The 15,538-nt window shown below is 63.7% G+C and overlaps 2 protein-coding genes across 4 annotated transcripts; both read left to right on the forward strand.

Moving 5' to 3' along the window:
* Positions 1 to 94: 94 nt before the first annotated feature.
* On the forward strand, positions 95 to 1,908 carry PHPT1 (phosphohistidine phosphatase 1). 3 transcript variants are annotated; one of them, XM_050334283.1, is made up of 3 exons: positions 99 to 626; positions 732 to 856; positions 1,561 to 1,908. In XM_050334283.1, the coding sequence occupies exons 1-3, from the start codon at positions 326 to 328 to the stop codon at positions 1,651 to 1,653; spliced, it is 519 nt and encodes a 172-aa protein (XP_050190240.1). In that variant the 5' UTR covers positions 99 to 325; the 3' UTR covers positions 1,654 to 1,908. The 3 variants fall into 3 exon arrangements, with proteins under 3 accessions (XP_050190238.1, XP_050190240.1, XP_050190239.1); XM_050334281.1 differs by having other exon boundaries at positions 95 to 626; positions 732 to 1,908; XM_050334282.1 differs by having other exon boundaries at positions 100 to 856.
* An 856-nt stretch (positions 1,909 to 2,764) lies between these two features.
* MAMDC4 (MAM domain containing 4) lies at positions 2,765 to 15,463 on the forward strand. The gene is made up of 29 exons (XM_050334278.1): positions 2,765 to 4,404; positions 4,998 to 5,111; positions 5,328 to 5,501; positions 5,709 to 5,849; positions 6,046 to 6,191; positions 6,310 to 6,394; positions 6,623 to 6,751; positions 7,010 to 7,156; positions 7,310 to 7,404; positions 7,726 to 7,884; positions 8,511 to 8,595; positions 9,058 to 9,207; positions 9,541 to 9,645; positions 9,852 to 9,983; positions 10,246 to 10,376; positions 10,456 to 10,561; positions 10,816 to 10,932; positions 11,146 to 11,280; positions 11,374 to 11,504; positions 11,576 to 11,792; positions 12,213 to 12,350; positions 12,455 to 12,576; positions 12,655 to 12,745; positions 12,992 to 13,138; positions 13,420 to 13,554; positions 13,827 to 13,954; positions 14,043 to 14,157; positions 14,293 to 14,468; positions 15,031 to 15,463. The coding sequence occupies exons 1-29, from the start codon at positions 4,362 to 4,364 to the stop codon at positions 15,076 to 15,078; spliced, it is 3,642 nt and encodes a 1,213-aa protein (XP_050190235.1). The 5' UTR covers positions 2,765 to 4,361; the 3' UTR covers positions 15,079 to 15,463.
* Positions 15,464 to 15,538: the final 75 nt, after the last annotated feature.

The following is a 15,538-nucleotide window of genomic DNA, read 5'->3' on the forward strand; positions in this document are numbered from 1 at the left end:
GGCGGGCGGGGTAAGGGATCCGCAGGGGGCGGGCGGGGGTTGTCTGACCGGTGTCTGACCGGTGTCTGAGCGGGGCCGGAAGGAATCGTCGGTAAGGGGCGACCGCGGCGGGGCCGGCGCTGCCGGGGGGGCAGGGACGGGGGGGCAGAGCCCGGGCTGCGGCAAAGGGGCCGCGCCCGCTGTCACCCGGGACGGCCGCGCCGCCCTGCCCGACACGGCCCCAGCCCCGCTGCCCCTGCTCCTCCTCAGCCCCGCTGCCCCAGCCCCGCTGCCCCTGTCCCCCAGCCCCGCTGCTGCCCGCGGGCAGGGCAGCCCCGTTACCGCCATGGCCGCCCCACAGGGCCCTGGCCCCAACGCGGCGTCACCGCCCGGCTGTGGGCGGGGCCAGCCCGCGGGCGCTGATTGGCCGGTGGGACGGGAGGGCGGGCGCTTGGGGCGGGCGCGGCGCTGGTTGGGCGCTGCGGCGGAAGGGGCGGGGCGGGCCGGCATGGCGGGCGCGGCGCTGTCGGCGGTGCCGGCGGTGCAGATCGACGGCCATGGCGTGTTCAAGTACGTGCTGCTGCGGGTGCGCGGCGGGGCGGCACACCGGGACATCGTGCGCGGCCACGGCTGGGCCGAGTACCACGGTGAGGGCCGAGGGCCGCGGGGGGGCTGCCGGGGGCCAACCCGGCTGAGGAGGGGGCCAGCCCGGCTGAGGAGGGGTCCCCGTGCCCCCCGCTCCCTCCCCGCAGCCGACCTGTTCGAGCGCACCGCGGAGGAGCTGGCGCGGCACGGCCTGAGCTGCGAGTGCTTGGGCGGCGGCCGCCTCGCCCACCGCCCCGAGGAGAGGAAGATCCACGTCTACGGGTACTCGGTGGTAAGCGGGGGCCGTGGGGGACCCACACGCGGACGCGGCATCTCCCTCCCCGCAACGAGTCCCGCTGGCCGTGGCCGAGTCAGCCTCGCGTCCCCTCGGGGTCCAGGGGCTGGGCCCGGCGGCGCTGCCGAGGACCCCCCAGAACCCTCTCGGGTGAGCAATCCTTGCCCGGAGCAGGGGTACCCCACGTACCCTCCAACCTCTGCCCGTGGGACAGCCACACACCCAGAGCCTCCCGGGCCTGCCCTGGTCACCCTCCAACCCCCGGGGTCCTGCAGCAGCTGTACCCAGCGCTGGGTACGGTGGAGGAGCTGGGCTGCACAAGAACCACGTCCTCTCTGTGTCTGCATGTCTTGAGTGGGTCACTGCAGGAGTGTTAGGTGCTGTGGGGCCCTGTCAGGGTGACTGGTGTTATCCTTGGGGTTATCACCCATGCAGGGGGTCCCTGGGTGCTTACTCTGGCTGTGCAAGGAGCCCAGCCAGGGCACGGTGCTGGTCCCCAGGCCACGGTGCTGCCACTTTTCCCAGCTCCAGGGTGGCGCCGTCCCCTTTCCTGGGTGCTGTGCCAGCCACAGCTGGAGCCAGGCTGAGCTGCCACAGGGGGTTGTCACAGACACGGGCTCCAGGGCCTCTCTGGAGCTTGTTGGGCTCCCCAACGGGTGGCCACCCCCCAGCTCTCCTTGGGGACCGTCTCTCTTGTGCAGGGCTTTGGGCGAGCTGACCATGCCGTGACCACAGAGAAGCTGAAGGCCGAGTACCCCGACTACGAGATCACCTGGGCAGACGAAGGGTACTGACTGCTCTGTCCGGCTGGGGGTTGCCCAGGTGGTGCCAGCAGGCTCCCTGTGCCTGGCAGTGCTCTGGGCTCTCCTGCTTTTCCTCTGTGAGAACTCACCTGTTCCCCACCGTCACTGGACTGTCCGTGTGCCAGGTGCTCCTGCCTGCCCGGCGTGGCACAGCTGGTGAAGCCAGTGGTCGCTCTGTCCCGGCCTCCCGGTGCCGGGGGCTCATCCCACGCGTGTCTGTGAGAATTAAACTTGTTGGGGAACACAGCTGCTCGGGTGGCCACACTCATGGCTCGGCTCCTCCTTTCCCAGCTCTGGGTTGCGCCCACTGACAACAGGAGAGATCCCCCTTGAGGGGGGTCTGACCCTGGAGTGGGCAGGGTCTGGGGTGGGGACAACAGGAGGTACATTGGGATTTGCCTTGGGAACGGCTGAGACAGGAGAGAGGAAGGTAATGGGTTCTCAGGCCAGGGGGAGGGAAAGGCAGGGTGAGGCCTGTGCCCGGTGTCCTGCCCCAAACTCCAAAGGAAACTCACAGTGAGGGGTGATGAGCTTTGTGGGCAAAAAAAGGGTTTTCCTGTGCCTCGTCCTTCCTTCCTGCAAGGTGTGACCCTCCCCTGTGCCTGGAGGGAACGTCACCCAGTAGTCACACAGAGGAGCACAGCTTCCCTGCAAGTCATTGGATCATGGAGCTTGGAGGCACATCTGGGATGTCCCGTCCATCCACCAACCCAGCAGGACCAGCTCCAGCAGGTCCATCGTGGTGACACTGTTGGAGTGTCCTGTGCAGGGTCAGGAGTTGGACTCAATGGTCCTTAAGGATCCCTTCCAGCACGGGATTCCATCGTTCCACGATTGTATTCTATGATTAGGTTGCTGGGGGCTGTGGCCAGATGGGATTTGGGAATGTTCCTGAACCCAGACTCCCTGGCAACCTGCTTTGATTTTGAAAACCCTCACATGAAAAAAGGTTCCTCTTAACCTTAAAGTGGTGTTTGATGTTCTCGCTTTGTCCTCGCTGTCTTGGCCCTTCCCAGGGCACTCCCTGCTCAAAGGGTCAGCTCCCTGCACCCTTCTGCCAGGGCTTACATGCATGGGTAGCATCCCCCTGCACCTTCTCCAGACTGAGCACCTCCAGTTCAGCCTGGGATGTCCAGTCCTCTCATCATCATCAGGGAATCTCCTTCCCGGGGACACTCTGAACCCACTTGGACACATCGTGAGTGACTGCTCCAGGGAGCCCTGCTGGAGCGGAGGGGTGGGACTGGATCACCTCCAGTTGTTCCTTCCAGCCTGTACCATCCAGTGATCATCGCCAGGGCTCCTGGCTTGATCTGCTGCAGTGTGCTCACATCTCATACTGGGAGCCCAGCATCCCCCAGGCAAAGGGGAGGGCTCAGACCTGTGGGATGTGCTTTGCCCACAGCACGGGCTCACAGCCAGCTCGGTGCTGGTTCCCGGGCAGGACAGGGCTCCTGTGTGCCTGGAGTGCCCAGGCTGTGGGGGGTGGGGGGCTGCTGGTCCCACGGGACCCAGCTGGCGCTGGGGGAAGGAGCTGAGCCCACGTTTTACTGCGCCTGATGCAATCCCGCTGCAATCCACGGTCCAAGGCCATCGGCGCAAGGGGAGAAGCTGCGCTCAACAGGGGCCCCTCTCTGGGCACAGGGGTTGCAACAGCAGAGGTGGGAGGGGTCCCGTGAGGCAGCAGCCCCTGTGAGCCCTGGCAACAGGTGGGGAAACGGGAGGGGGCAGCAGTTACCATCCCCAGGCAGCACTGGTGGTGCCCTGTGGGGCTCTGGCTGCCAAGCCATGCTTCTTCCATCAGCCCTTGCTGGGGCTCTGCCAGGAGTGTTCTGCCCCACCTGATTGTGGCCCCAAAGCTGTGCCCCTTTGTCCCGTGGGAGTCATGAGCTGGGTGCTGAGCTACTCCCTCCAGCCAGAGTGGTGCAGGCAGGGGTGAGGGCTGGCTCCTGCCGATGGCGTCTCAGGAACCTGAGGTTCCAGGGAGACCTTAGAGCCTTACAGTACCTAAAGAGGCTGCAATAGAGCTGGAGGGGGACTTTGAACAAGGGCCTGGAGTGACAGAACAAGGGGGAATGGCTTCGCACTGCCAGAGGGCAGGGTTAGATGGAATATTGGCAATATTAGATATTGCTGACCCCCAGCGCAGCTGCCCTCCCTGGCCAGGGTGCAGCCCAATGCCAGCCTATACCCTGCATCCAAAGGCTCTCCCACTGCTCCTTTTCTTGGGAACTGGTTCTCCCTGTGATCCAGCCCAGGGGACTGGCACACCCACCGTGTCCCTGGCGTAGGTTCCAGCTTCTCCTGCCGGGCTGGCAGCATCCCTGGCTTGGCAGGCAGTGGCCTCATCCCTCGAGGGGCCAGTGCGTGTCCTGTCCTGCTGTGCCTTGTCCCAGTCAGAGCAGCGTCTTGTCCATGGTGAGAAGAGGGGCTGAAGAAGAGGGGTTCAGTGGGGGAAAGCTGAAGGTCTCCCTAGGACACTTGGCTGGCAGCTCGCTGCTGCAGTGCCAGCGTGCCGGGTGGCAGGACCACAGTGTGTTGTCACAGCCCGGCACAACCTCGCCATAAACCCTCTGCCAGGCCGGGAGCCGATAACGGCGGGGCTGAAGTCCAACACGGGCAGATCCCAGGGAGCAGATTCCAGCCTGGGGCTCACGGTGTGGCCTCTCCGAGCTCCGTTTCGCTGTCGCGGTGCAGGGATGGCTGCAGGCGGGCAGGTGCTGGTCCTCCTGGTGCTGCTGGGTGAGCTCTGCCGACACGGGGGTAGTGCCAGGGGCAGGGAACGTGCTGGCTGCTCCACGCTGGGCCTCCCCAACCTGGGCTGCCGTGGGGATCTCCAGCTCTGTGAGGGCTGTGCTGCTCGGGCTGGGGGCACCGGGGCAGGTACAGCCCAGCCAAACCCTCCTTTGGGCTCTGCTGGTGAAGGTACATGGGGTTCCCAGGGTGAGCAAGTGCTGGAGCTCCCAGTGCCGGGCTGAGTATCACCAATGGCTTTATTCAGCATGGGACAGAAAATGCCCAGATTTTCCTCTTTCTCCCCAAATGGGGGCTGGGACTGTGATATAGCAGGCTCAGTGCCTGGGTGGGCTCTGGAACCCCGAGGGTGCCCAGGAGTGGGGCTGGCAGTGGGAGATGGCAGTGTGGGAGATTGTAGAGTGCCAGGGCAGTGACAGGGGGTCCCATCCAAGGAAGAGCTCAGTGCTACCTGCTCCCCCCTCCCATCAGAGTGCTCAGACAAATATCCCCTGCAGGCTATGTGTGTGCCCTCTGTCATTTGCTATGGGCAACATGCCTGGTTCCCTACAGGGTTTTCAGCTCCCTTATCTCTTTCATAGCCAAGACTGTCCTCCCCTGCGGGTCTGTGATCATCAACAGCTGCAGCAGCGCAGCTGAGCAGCTCTGCAACTTTGTCTGTGACTGCAGTGACTGCTCCGACGAGAACCAGTGTGGTGGGTGCCCACGCTCCCCAGACCCGCTCTCAGGCCCTGCTCCTGGGTGACAGCAGACAATGGAGTGGAGGGTGTTGTGGGTGCAAGTCCCTGGGGTGATGCTGGTGCCCAAGCTGGATGCAGGGTCCCCCAGGGTGGGTGCAGATCCATGGGGTGGGCACAGGTCCCCAGGATGGTGCCAGAGCTGCCCTGAACCCCCCATCTGCCCAACCTCAGGGTACCTGCGGGGCTCAGCAGTGCTGGGCACCCTCTTCACTTGTGACTTTGAGGATGGTGACTGTGGCTGGCAGGACGTGGGCACCTCAATGTACAGATGGGTGCGGGGCCGGGCCAACCTGGCCATGTGGGGCACAGGGCCTCACTCAGACCACACCGTGGGCACTGACCTGGGTAAGTGGGAGCTGCTTGGCTGGTGAGTGTTCTCTGGGCACCCATGGCACCACCCCACTGGGCTGTGGGTGCCCTGGAGCGAGGACATCCACCCTTGTAGGGTACAGGGGATGGAGCAGACCCGTGGTGGGGCAGGAGTGGTGCTGGCAGAGCTGCGGTGCCATCCCATGGGGGTGCAGCCCTTGCTCTGCTCTCTACCCTCCTCAGGCTGGTTCTTGGTGACTGTGTCTCCCCCTGCAAAGACTGTGGCCACGGCCTGGCTCAGGTCACCAGAGATGCGGGAAGCAGCTGTCACGTGCGAGATCAGAGCCTGGTACCACCTCTCAGGAAGCTGTGAGGGCACCCAAGGTAGGCATCGGGTACCAGGCACAGGGCAGTGAGGATGGGAGGCAGTGGGGAGGGACGGGACCCCCACGGCAGGGACAGGATGTCAAGGCAGTCCACACACAGAGCTGGTGGAACCCAGGAGTCCCAGCTCCAGTCCCCAGAGCTGGCAGGGCCCCGGGATGCCCAGTGCCAAGGGCACTTTTGGGGCTCCCTGCAGGGCTCAACAAGACGGAGCAACCGGTGCTGCGCCTGGACGTGGCATACGGGGACGAGGTGGTGGGGCTGTGGCAGAGCCCCCAGCGCAGCAGCAAGGGCTGGCACCAGCTGGTCGCCTACCCGGGCCGAATTGTGGGACCGTTCCAGGTGAGACAGTGTCGGTACCCAAGTACTGTCCCCCCAGGCTGGGACCAGAGGAGGTGGGGGTGCTCCAGGAGCCCAAGGGGCCCAGGCAGCTCATGCCATCCCTGTCCTCCCATCACAGCTTTTCTTCTCCCTGACACAACCCCCCGCCTGCGGGGCAGAGGTGGCACTCGATGATATCATCTTCAGGAACTGTGCCTTGCCAGGTGAGTTCCACATCTGCTGGGATGTGAGACAGGATCTCGGGGGAATTGGGTGGGGCTTTGCACCCCAGGGGAGCTCTCCCATTACCCACCATGTCTTGGGGCGCTGTGCTCTGGCATGGGGTGGACATGAAAACCTGTCCCTTGAGCCACACCAGGAAAAGATGTGGGGGTTGCCCACCATGTCCCTGTGGGACCAACCACTTGCTGACATGTGTCCCCCTGCCCCAGGAACCGGGCAGCAGGACTGCGGGGCGCAGGAGAGCCGCTGCAGCCGCGGCTCCTGCGTGGCTCGGACCCGCCTCTGCGACGGTACCGACGACTGCGGGGACGGCTCGGACGAGGACGCGACACAGTGCGGTGAGCAACCCTGGCCCCGGGAGGGGGTCCTGCCCACCAGCCCCCTGCCCACACGGATGGGCTGAGGCTCTGTCTTGGTGGGGAAAAACTGTACTGTGTGCTGGCAGGGTCCCCCCAGCTCTGCCCCAAGCTGTGCAGCCAGGGGGGACAAAATCACCCCGAGGTTTGCAGAGGGGTAACATCAGCCCAGCCGGTTACCTGTCCATGAGAGGGCTGGGACTCTTGTCCCTGGGTCACAGCTGCCCCTTCTCCCCACAGAGCCCTTCACCAACTGCTCCTTTGAGCGTGATCTCTGTGGCTGGGAGGCAGGGGCTGGGCCACCATCGTGGGACAGGAGCACAAACCTGAACCTGGGCACCTTGTATGGCTTCCCCACCCGGGACCACAGCACCAACAGCAGGGCTGGTATGACAAATGACCCCCAGCACAGGTCCTGGGGTGGACGTGCCCTGGGGTGACACAGACCTGGGCTCTGCTCAAAGCTGTGCCTGGACAGCGGTGTCCTGCACTCACACACCTTCAAGGGTCCACTCAGCCCCTTCCCGGTGTCTCCCACAGGGTTTTTCCTCTACGTGGACAGTGCCCCCAGTACGGGGGCCAGCAGCACAGCTCAGCTCAGCAGCCCCTCTTTCGGGGCCACCAGCTCCTGCTCTGTGAGTCACAGCTGAGGCCTTGTGTCAGTGCCTGTGTGGGCATGATGGTGGCGGGAGATGGAGTCCCCAGCTGTGGGGACCCTCCCGTGGGGCTGGGGCTGCAATCAGCCATTACTGGGGATAGGCAGCGGGTTTCTGGGGGTGTTTTGGTGACATGTCACACAAGCAGCTCTCACCAGACCCTGGATCCCCTTCATATGGTGGCAGCTCCTGGTGTCCATTGGGAGCTCTGAGCTCCTCCAGTTGCCTCTGTGAGCATCCTGTGGGGCACAGGGGCCTGTGTGACCCTGCCCTGAAACTCATCCCCTTCCTCAACCCCAGCTCGTGCTGTACTGCCACCTCCACGGCTCAGCCAACAGTAGCCTCAGCATCTCCTATGTGACCAACTCCACCAAGCAGCTGGTGAGGGAGAGGACAGGGGACCTGGGCAGCTGCTGGGTCCGGGAGAGAGTGGACTTCAGTGTGACAGAGGCCTTCAAGGTGGGCTGGGGCCATGCTGAGGGGAGCTGGGCTGCCTGCAGGGTGAGGGGCACAGGGTCAGTCCGAGTAGGTACCTGTGGAACCAGGGCTGAACTGGGAACCAGACACCAGAGCTGAGCCTCTAGTGCTAGCACGTGCCACCTCCATGTCCCTATGCCCACACCTCCAAATCTCCCTACCAGCCCCTAGCCCAGGACCACCCCACTGGGAATGGAGGGTGGTTGGGGTGTCTTCATCCGCACTGCCCACCCCATACCTTCCCACTGTCCTGGCTTCTGTCCCCCACTGCCACTGACACAACCCAGCCTGCTCCCAGCTGAGAATGGAGGGTACCCCGATGACACCCTGAGGGCACCCTGGTGGCACCCCTGTGGCACCCCCAGGCATCTGGAGGCCACAACTGCATGCAGGAGCAGCACCATCCCCCTAAGCCCACTATGGCCCCACCAGCCCACCCTGTGCACCCCTGTCATCCCCTGCTCCCACCGAGTCCCTTCCTGGGGGAAGTGTGTCAGCCCCTAACAGGTGCTGCCTCCTCCCATCCCACAGCTCCCTGGTGTCACCCCAGTCCCCCCACACTGTGCAGGACCCCATGGTGATGTTGCTGGCATGGTGCTTCCCTACAGGTGCTGATCGAGGGGGTGGCCGGCAGCGGGGGGACTGTGGCCATCGATGACCTGATCCTGTCACCGGGCTGTGTGAAGGAGCAGGGTGAGCTGGAGGGCAGCATCCTTCACCCTGCTCCAGCATGGGCAGCCAGTCCCAGGTGTCTGTGCCCATGTCACCATCCCTAAAGGACACACCATGGAGTCTGCGTGTCCCTCTGCTCATCATCAGACTGTCCTGGGTGCTACACAGCAAGCACCTGCCTTGGGACACTGGTGTCCTGGTACTGTGGCTGTGACACTCCATCCCCTGTGCCAAAACGTCACACAAGCAGCTCTCACCAGGGCCTGGATCCCCTTCATATGGTGGCAGCAGCGATGGGATGGGATGGGATGGGATGGGATGGGATGGGATGGGATGGGATGGGATGGGATGGGATGGGACAGGGTGGGGGAAATGAACCAGGAAGGTGCCTGGGAACAGGGGACTGAGGCTTGAGGGGTGACACCTATGCTGTTGTTGAGCCCTCTCTCTGCCACTCTCCATCCTGGGGTGTTTCACCATCAGGGAAGCCTCCAGTCATGCTGCCAAGCCGGGCAGGTGCCGGTCCCTGTGCAGCAGGGGAGGTGGCCTGTGACAGCGGGGGCTGCATTGCGGCAGAGCTGGCCTGTGACTTCAGCGACACGTGCACCGATGGCTCCGACGAGAAACGCTGCGGTGAGAGCTGAGGGGAGTGGTGGCAAAATGAACCCAGCAATGCAGGGGACCAGGCAGGGAAGGGACACAGGCACCCCGGGCTGGAACAGTCAGGGTACATGAGTGGCTGCACAGCCCCCAGGCCTGGTGAGGCTGAGCCTGGAGTTTTGGGTTGTCCACAGAAGCTGTGGCTGCCCCATTCCTGGAAGTGTTCAAGGCCAGGTTGGACAGGGCTTGAAACAACCTGGTCTAGTGGAAAGTAGACCCCCCATGGCAGGGAGTGGAATGAGGTGAACTTTAAGGTCCCTTCCAACCCAAACCAGCCTGGGATTCTGTGATTCTCTGACTTTGCAGGGGCAACAACCTTCGAGTCAGGGGCTGGGGGCTGGCACGATGTCAGTGTGGGGCACCTGCGCTGGGGTCTACAAAGGCACACTGAGCCCAACACCTTCCTCACAGGTGAGGCTGTTCCCACTGCCCAGACAATGCTCTTCGTTCCCCAGCACTGTGGGAGCCCCAGAGCAGGGGCTCCTGCTCCCACTCTGCTGGGGTGGGTGGATACCACTGCACGACAGCGGGTGATGCCCAGGCAGGATGCTGGGCTAGGGGTGCTACCATAGATGTGGGATCCCAGTCCTCAGCTCATGGAGTGTTTCTGTGCCCAGGGTCTTTTCTGGGCCTCCAGGAAGGAGAAGGACAGATGGTGAGTGCTGCAAAGGCACAAACTCCTCTGCTGGGCCCGTCTGGCCCCACTTGCACCATGGAGATGAGCTACCACATCCACAGTGACCCCCAAGGTAATCCCCTGTACACCCCTGGGGTGCCCTGCCTGCTTCCTGCCCCCAGAACTCACCCCAGAGCCCCCCCTGCCCACCTGCCTTTGCTACCTCTCCCAGCCCCATTTTGCCACATCACACTGTCCTGGAGCTGGTGTGTCCCTGTCCCCGTCCTTGTCCCCATCTCTGTCTCCTGTGACCATGGGCCAGGGCTGTGGAGGACTCCCACAGGGTGGCCAGGAGTTTTGGGTGGCCACAGCCTCTGCACCATCTCTCATGCCAGGCTTCCTTGCTGTCAACATCTTGGATCACACCACTGGCACCACCCAGCTGGCCTGGCACACACAGGGTCGTGGTGGCACAGCTGGGGAACGTGTCCGTGTCCCCCTGGGAGAGAGGAGCAGACCATTCCAGGTGTGCCAGGGACAAAGAGACCAGCCTGGGGAGCACTGCCAGTGCTACCAGGCACTGAGCTCACGGCTGGTGCCTCCAGGTCGAGCTGCTGGCGCTGGTGGACCTGCAGGGTTTGGAGAGTGTTGGCATCGACAACGTGACATTCGAGCAGTGCCACCTCGGCGTGGTGTCACCCACAGCTGCAGGTACGGCCAGGGGTACGTGGGCAGGGACAGTGACCCCAGACACCCCCCATGGGGGCTGTCTGGTGGCTGTCACCCTGTCCAGGGACAGGACCATGGTGCAGAAGCCACATCCTGCTCTGGCCTGGGACACCTGCATGGGGTAAACCTGGAGAGTGGAGTGGGGGGGCAGAGGGAACAGGGACATTTGGGGACCCACTTGCTTCTGGAGTACCTTATCCCCTTCCACCTCACCACCACCACACCTCTCTGGTCAGAGCTGACCTGCAACTTCGAGAGGGACATGTGTGGCTGGTACCAGGATCAGTCCAGTGACTTCAAATGGGTCCACAGCATGGGGCAGGGACAGGGCTCTGACCACACCACTGGCTCAGGTAAGAGGCTGGCTGCTCTTTGGGGGCACCCCACTTTCTTCTCATCTTGGCACAAGCCAAGACATACCCTGTGCACTCCAGCAACCCCATACCTGTGGAGTGAGCTCACCTGGGGCAGCCTGGATGAACCCAGGTAGGGGTATGGGTGATGTCGGCACAGCTCAGAGCACTCACATCCATGTTCCCTCCACCTTGGCTGTCCCCAACACTCAGGTTACTTCCTCTCTGTGGACCCCTCTGGTCTGTGGGGCCGTGGGCAGCGGGCACGGCTCATCACATCCCTCCAGGACCCTGCTGCTGCCCCACGCTGTCTCTCCTTCTGGTACCTCCTGGCTGGCCCACAGATTGGTATGTGCCCCCTGGAATCCTCTCGGGGATGCCCCAAGCCGGCTCCACTATGCTGACAGCAGGTGCTGGATGGCTGCCCCCACCCTTGCCCAGGCACCCTGAACCTCAAGCTGCAGCCAGAGGGACAGGAGGAGACGGTGCTGTGGACCTGCCGGGGGAGCCAGGGCAGCCTCTGGCACCGGGCATGGGCCACACTGCCTGCCACGGGCCAGAAGCCATACCGGGTGAGGAGCAGACCCTTCTGTGTCCCTGGCACCAGCGAGGCATGGGGCTGACACCACTGCCTGGCTGGCAGGTGGCCTTTGAGGTGCTGCGGGATGGGTTCCTGGGGGACGTGGGGCTGGACGACCTGGCACTGACAGCGGGACCCTGTGGGGCCGAGCTCTCCTGCTCCTTTGAGGCAGAGGGCTGTGGGCTGGCTGCCAGCGGGCAGGGCACCTGGCAGCGACAGAGCAACGGCACCGGCACCACGGCCGGCCCTGCAACCGATCACACCACTGGCACCGCTGCAGGTACAGAGCCACGATGGCCTGAGGCTTGGGGAGCCCTGCTGCCTCCCTGCCCTCTGCCTGCCTCCCTGCCTCCACTGTTCTGCCTGCCTCCCTGCCTCCACTGTTCTGCCTCCCTGCCCTCGCTCCCTGCTCTCCTGCCCTCCCTGTCTGCTCTGAGTGTCCTGCCTGTCACCACATCAGCCCTACCTGCCTATCCTGTGTCCCGCCTGCCCTCCCTGCCTACCCAGGATGTACAAAAGGCAACCCTGTACAGGGCTCCCCAACCCTGGAACTCTCCAAACCCAGAGTTTCCCAGTCCTGGGGAGGTCCCTGAACTGGGGGAACTCCTCAACCTGGGCAGAAACCCCAGACCCAGTGGTCCCCTAGGGCCCTGCAGCAGAGCTGGGCAGGGACCATGGCGTGGGAACTTCTCTCCCCCAGGTCATTACATGGTGGTGAGCACGGGCAAGGCCTCCTTGCCTGCAGGGCACAGGGCTGTGCTCACCTCACAGCCCTACCAGCCCTCCACGTCCACCCAGTGCCTGGCCTTCTGGTACCAGCTGAGCCCTGGGACTCCAGGTGAGCACCACCACCCCCAAGACCCCTGGGGGCACCTCCAGAGGGCTGGGGGTCCTGCACAGAACAGCCCTGGACCCCTCCTCCATGGTGGGTGCCCTGGGCAGGCTCCCTTGGGGTGCTTGTGGAGCAGAGTGGGGTGCGGAGGAAGGTGCTGAGTGTGAGCACCACGGAGGGGAGCGGCTGGCACCGCGGCCACGGCACCATCCAGCCTGATGGGAACTGGCAGGTGAGATGGGGCAGTGTGCCGGGGACAGCTCGGGGTGACAAGGGTTGACTGCCAGCCTCAGCGTGCCACCCTACCCAGATGGTGTTCGAGGCAGTGGGAGCTGGAGGTGACCATGGGTACATCGCGCTGGATGACCTGCACGTGTCAGATGGAGCCTGCCCTGAGCCAGGTGAGAGCCCACCCTGGGGGGCACCATGGACCAGATGGGGGAGATGGGACATCCCATGTGGGCACACAACCATGGGCATGGAGACAGCCTGTCCCTTCCATCTGGACACCATGCTCCTGCCTTGAGCTTGGTCTGGTCCAAAGCTGGCAGTGGTGGGGAGGGGGCTGGGGGCTGCCCCCCCACCCCCCGATGCTCCATCTCCTACCAGGCAGCAGTGGGTGTCTCACAGCCCCCATTTCCTCCCAGCGTCCTGTGACTTCGAGCAGGACATGTGCGGCTGGAGCAGCCCCTCGGACCCCCACCTGCACAGCTTTGCCTGGGGCTGGAAGAGCGGGGTGCCCCTAGCCAAGTACCCTGGCCCTGAGCAGGATCACACCCTGGGCACAAGGAACGGTAGGAAACACCCAGCCCTGCCTGGGCACCATAGCATGGCCAAAGTGAGGAAAACAGCTGAGGATGAATGGGGTAACCCCAATACCTTCAGGGAGCGTGGCTCCTCCGCATCCCTGTCCCCTCCTTGTCTGGGAGGGACAGCTCAGCCCAAAGGCAGTGAGGTGCAGGGCTGTGGGGTGCCATCCTCTGGGCATTACTCTGGACATTTTGGGGTGGAGTGGGACAGGAGGGGCGGGCTGCAGCACTGGGGGACACCCTGTGCTCTGTCCCTGCCTGCCCAGGTCACTATGTGCACTTCGACACCAGTGTGCTGGGTGCAGGGGGCACCAGTGCCCTGCTGGAGAGCCAGCCCCTGCCTGCTGCCACCGACTCCTGCCTGCGGTTCTGGTACCACATGGACATCCCAGAGCACCTCTGTGAGCACCACAGGGGCGGGGAGGAGGTGCTGTCCCTGGGGAGGGCATCGTGAGCCCACGGTGGGAGTGGAGGGCTTGTTCAGGGGCTGCAAACCCCCTCCCCACCCGTAGGACCATGGACACTCCAGTCCAGCTCCAGCTGGGTGGGGATGGCCCATAACTGCTGGGTGCTGCTGTCCCAGTGGAGGGTGGTACGGCTGGGAGGGCCCCATGACTTCTGGGGGGCTCTGGGTGGTCAGTGACCCCGGGGTGCCTGTGTCCCCCCCTTGCAGCCAGTGGGGAGCTGCGGGTGATGCTGCACAGCACAGCAGGGCAGCGCACGGTGTGGAGCGTGGAGGGACACCACAGCCGGGGCTGGCAGGGTGGCGTGGTGCCTGTGCAGAGCCCCAGCGAGTTCCAAGTAAGTGAGGCCACCCTGGGGTGCAGGGTGCCCAGCGGGGGTGCTGGGTGCCCTGCAGGGGTGCATCAGGTCCCACCTTCCCTCGCAGATCATCTTTGAGGTCAGCACACGGAGATGGCCGTTGGAGGGGACAGTGGCACTGGATGATATTGTGTACAGTGCCGGGGTGGGCTGCCATTCCAGCCCCGAGGAGCCAGTGGAAGGTGCGGGGGAGGGGGCCGGTTCTGACTGCAAAAGGTCCTCCCAGCACTGCTCAGGGTGCTGGGCCAAGCCTGGAGGCAGCTCTCTGAGTGGCAGGTCAAGCCTGGCAGCATCTCCTCTCCCTTCTCTCACTGCAGAGAAACCCTCAGGCAGCTTCGTGGCAGAGGTGGTGCTGGGTCTGCTCCTGGCCCTCCTCACTGTTGCACTGGTGGCTACTGGGGGCTGGTACTGGCTGAAGCAGCGAGGGCTGGCGAGCAGGACACCAGTGGAGAGTGACACTCCCCAGGGCTTTGACAACATCACTTTTCGAGATGTAAGGACAGGGTGAAGACTTTCCTGATTACCCCAACTGCACCAAAACAGCACATTCTTAAAAGCTCAGCAAATGCTGACAGGCTCCCCCTGACACTGCACTCCGCCAACACGACAAGGAGGTGCAAAGGGCTCTGCCTCTTATCTGCTTGATGGTAAAGAGTGACCCAGAGCTGTAGGACTGACCTAGAAACACTGCTGCTGCCAGGCAGCTGCTCCAGAAAGAGCTGAGTGTGCTCCTACCCCAGAGTCCTGTGAGAAGGGGGTCCAGCAAACGTGGCTTATCCTCACCCAGCCAGCAACCAAATCCGAGAGAGGTGGCTTAAGCTGTGGGTCCCTTGGACAGGTCTGGTGGCGCACGGACCATGGCAGAGCCCCCAGCCCCAGGAGGAATCCCAACAGAGGATGTGGAGCCCCCTGGGTGCACTTGGGGTTTAGTTCCTCTGTTGGGCTCAATGGGGGCTGGTCCATGGGTTCTCTCCACTGCAGCGTGGAAGAAATCCTGGTCTCTCACAGCAGACAGCCCATGTTTGCCACTGATTCCCACTTATCTTTCTTTGCAGGACAAGGTCATTATATCTCCAGTGCCAAGGGAGGGGGATGAGGCTTGAAATTATCAGCCAGCAGCAGAAATTGCCCACTCCCACCGGGCAGACCATTCCTCAGCGAGACCCCACACTCCAGCAGCCGCTGGCTCTCTGCCCCCAGCACCAGGGAGCTGCCGTGACACCAGCGGGGCTGCCAGCCCCACAGAGACACGCCGCTGCCACCACTACCTCCAAGTGCTCGGGAAAAGCATTTTTGTTGTTTGTAACATGAACTTCCAAGACACAGAAACGTGCCTGTGCTTCGGCAGGCGCTGGCAGCAGTTCTTGCAGCGACCGTCCTTGTCCGAGCAGGGGATGAAGTGTGGGGTCCTGGTCCCCAAAGCTGGGAGGAGCAGTAGGTGCTGCACGGGCATGAGCCACTGTCCACACTCAGGACACCCCACCCACAGGGAGGAAGCCCAGCATTTCTGCTGGTTGGGGGGGGGGGCTCTAGGGAGGGTGAGCGGGAGGGAAGGGAGCAGAG

This window comes from Myiozetetes cayanensis, unplaced genomic scaffold (assembly GCF_022539395.1).
Source record: "Myiozetetes cayanensis isolate MyiCay16 unplaced genomic scaffold, myiCay2020 scf52, whole genome shotgun sequence".
Lineage (NCBI taxonomy): Eukaryota > Metazoa > Chordata > Aves > Passeriformes > Tyrannidae > Myiozetetes > Myiozetetes cayanensis.

Coding starts and splice junctions, on each gene's coding strand:
- PHPT1 (XM_050334281.1), top strand. CDS start 326: ATGGCCGCCCCACAGGGCCCTGGCCCCAACGCGGCGTCACCGCCCGGC. Junction 627..731: donor CGGCTGGGCCGAGTACCACG/GTGAGGGCCGAG, acceptor CCCTCCCCGCAG/CCGACCTGTTCGAGCGCACC.
- MAMDC4 (XM_050334278.1), top strand. CDS start 4,362: ATGGCTGCAGGCGGGCAGGTGCTGGTCCTCCTGGTGCTGCTGG. Junction 10,377..10,455: donor AGAGGAGCAGACCATTCCAG/GTGTGCCAGGGA, acceptor TGGTGCCTCCAG/GTCGAGCTGCTGGCGCTGGT. Junction 13,555..13,826: donor GGACATCCCAGAGCACCTCT/GTGAGCACCACA, acceptor CCCCCCTTGCAG/CCAGTGGGGAGCTGCGGGTG.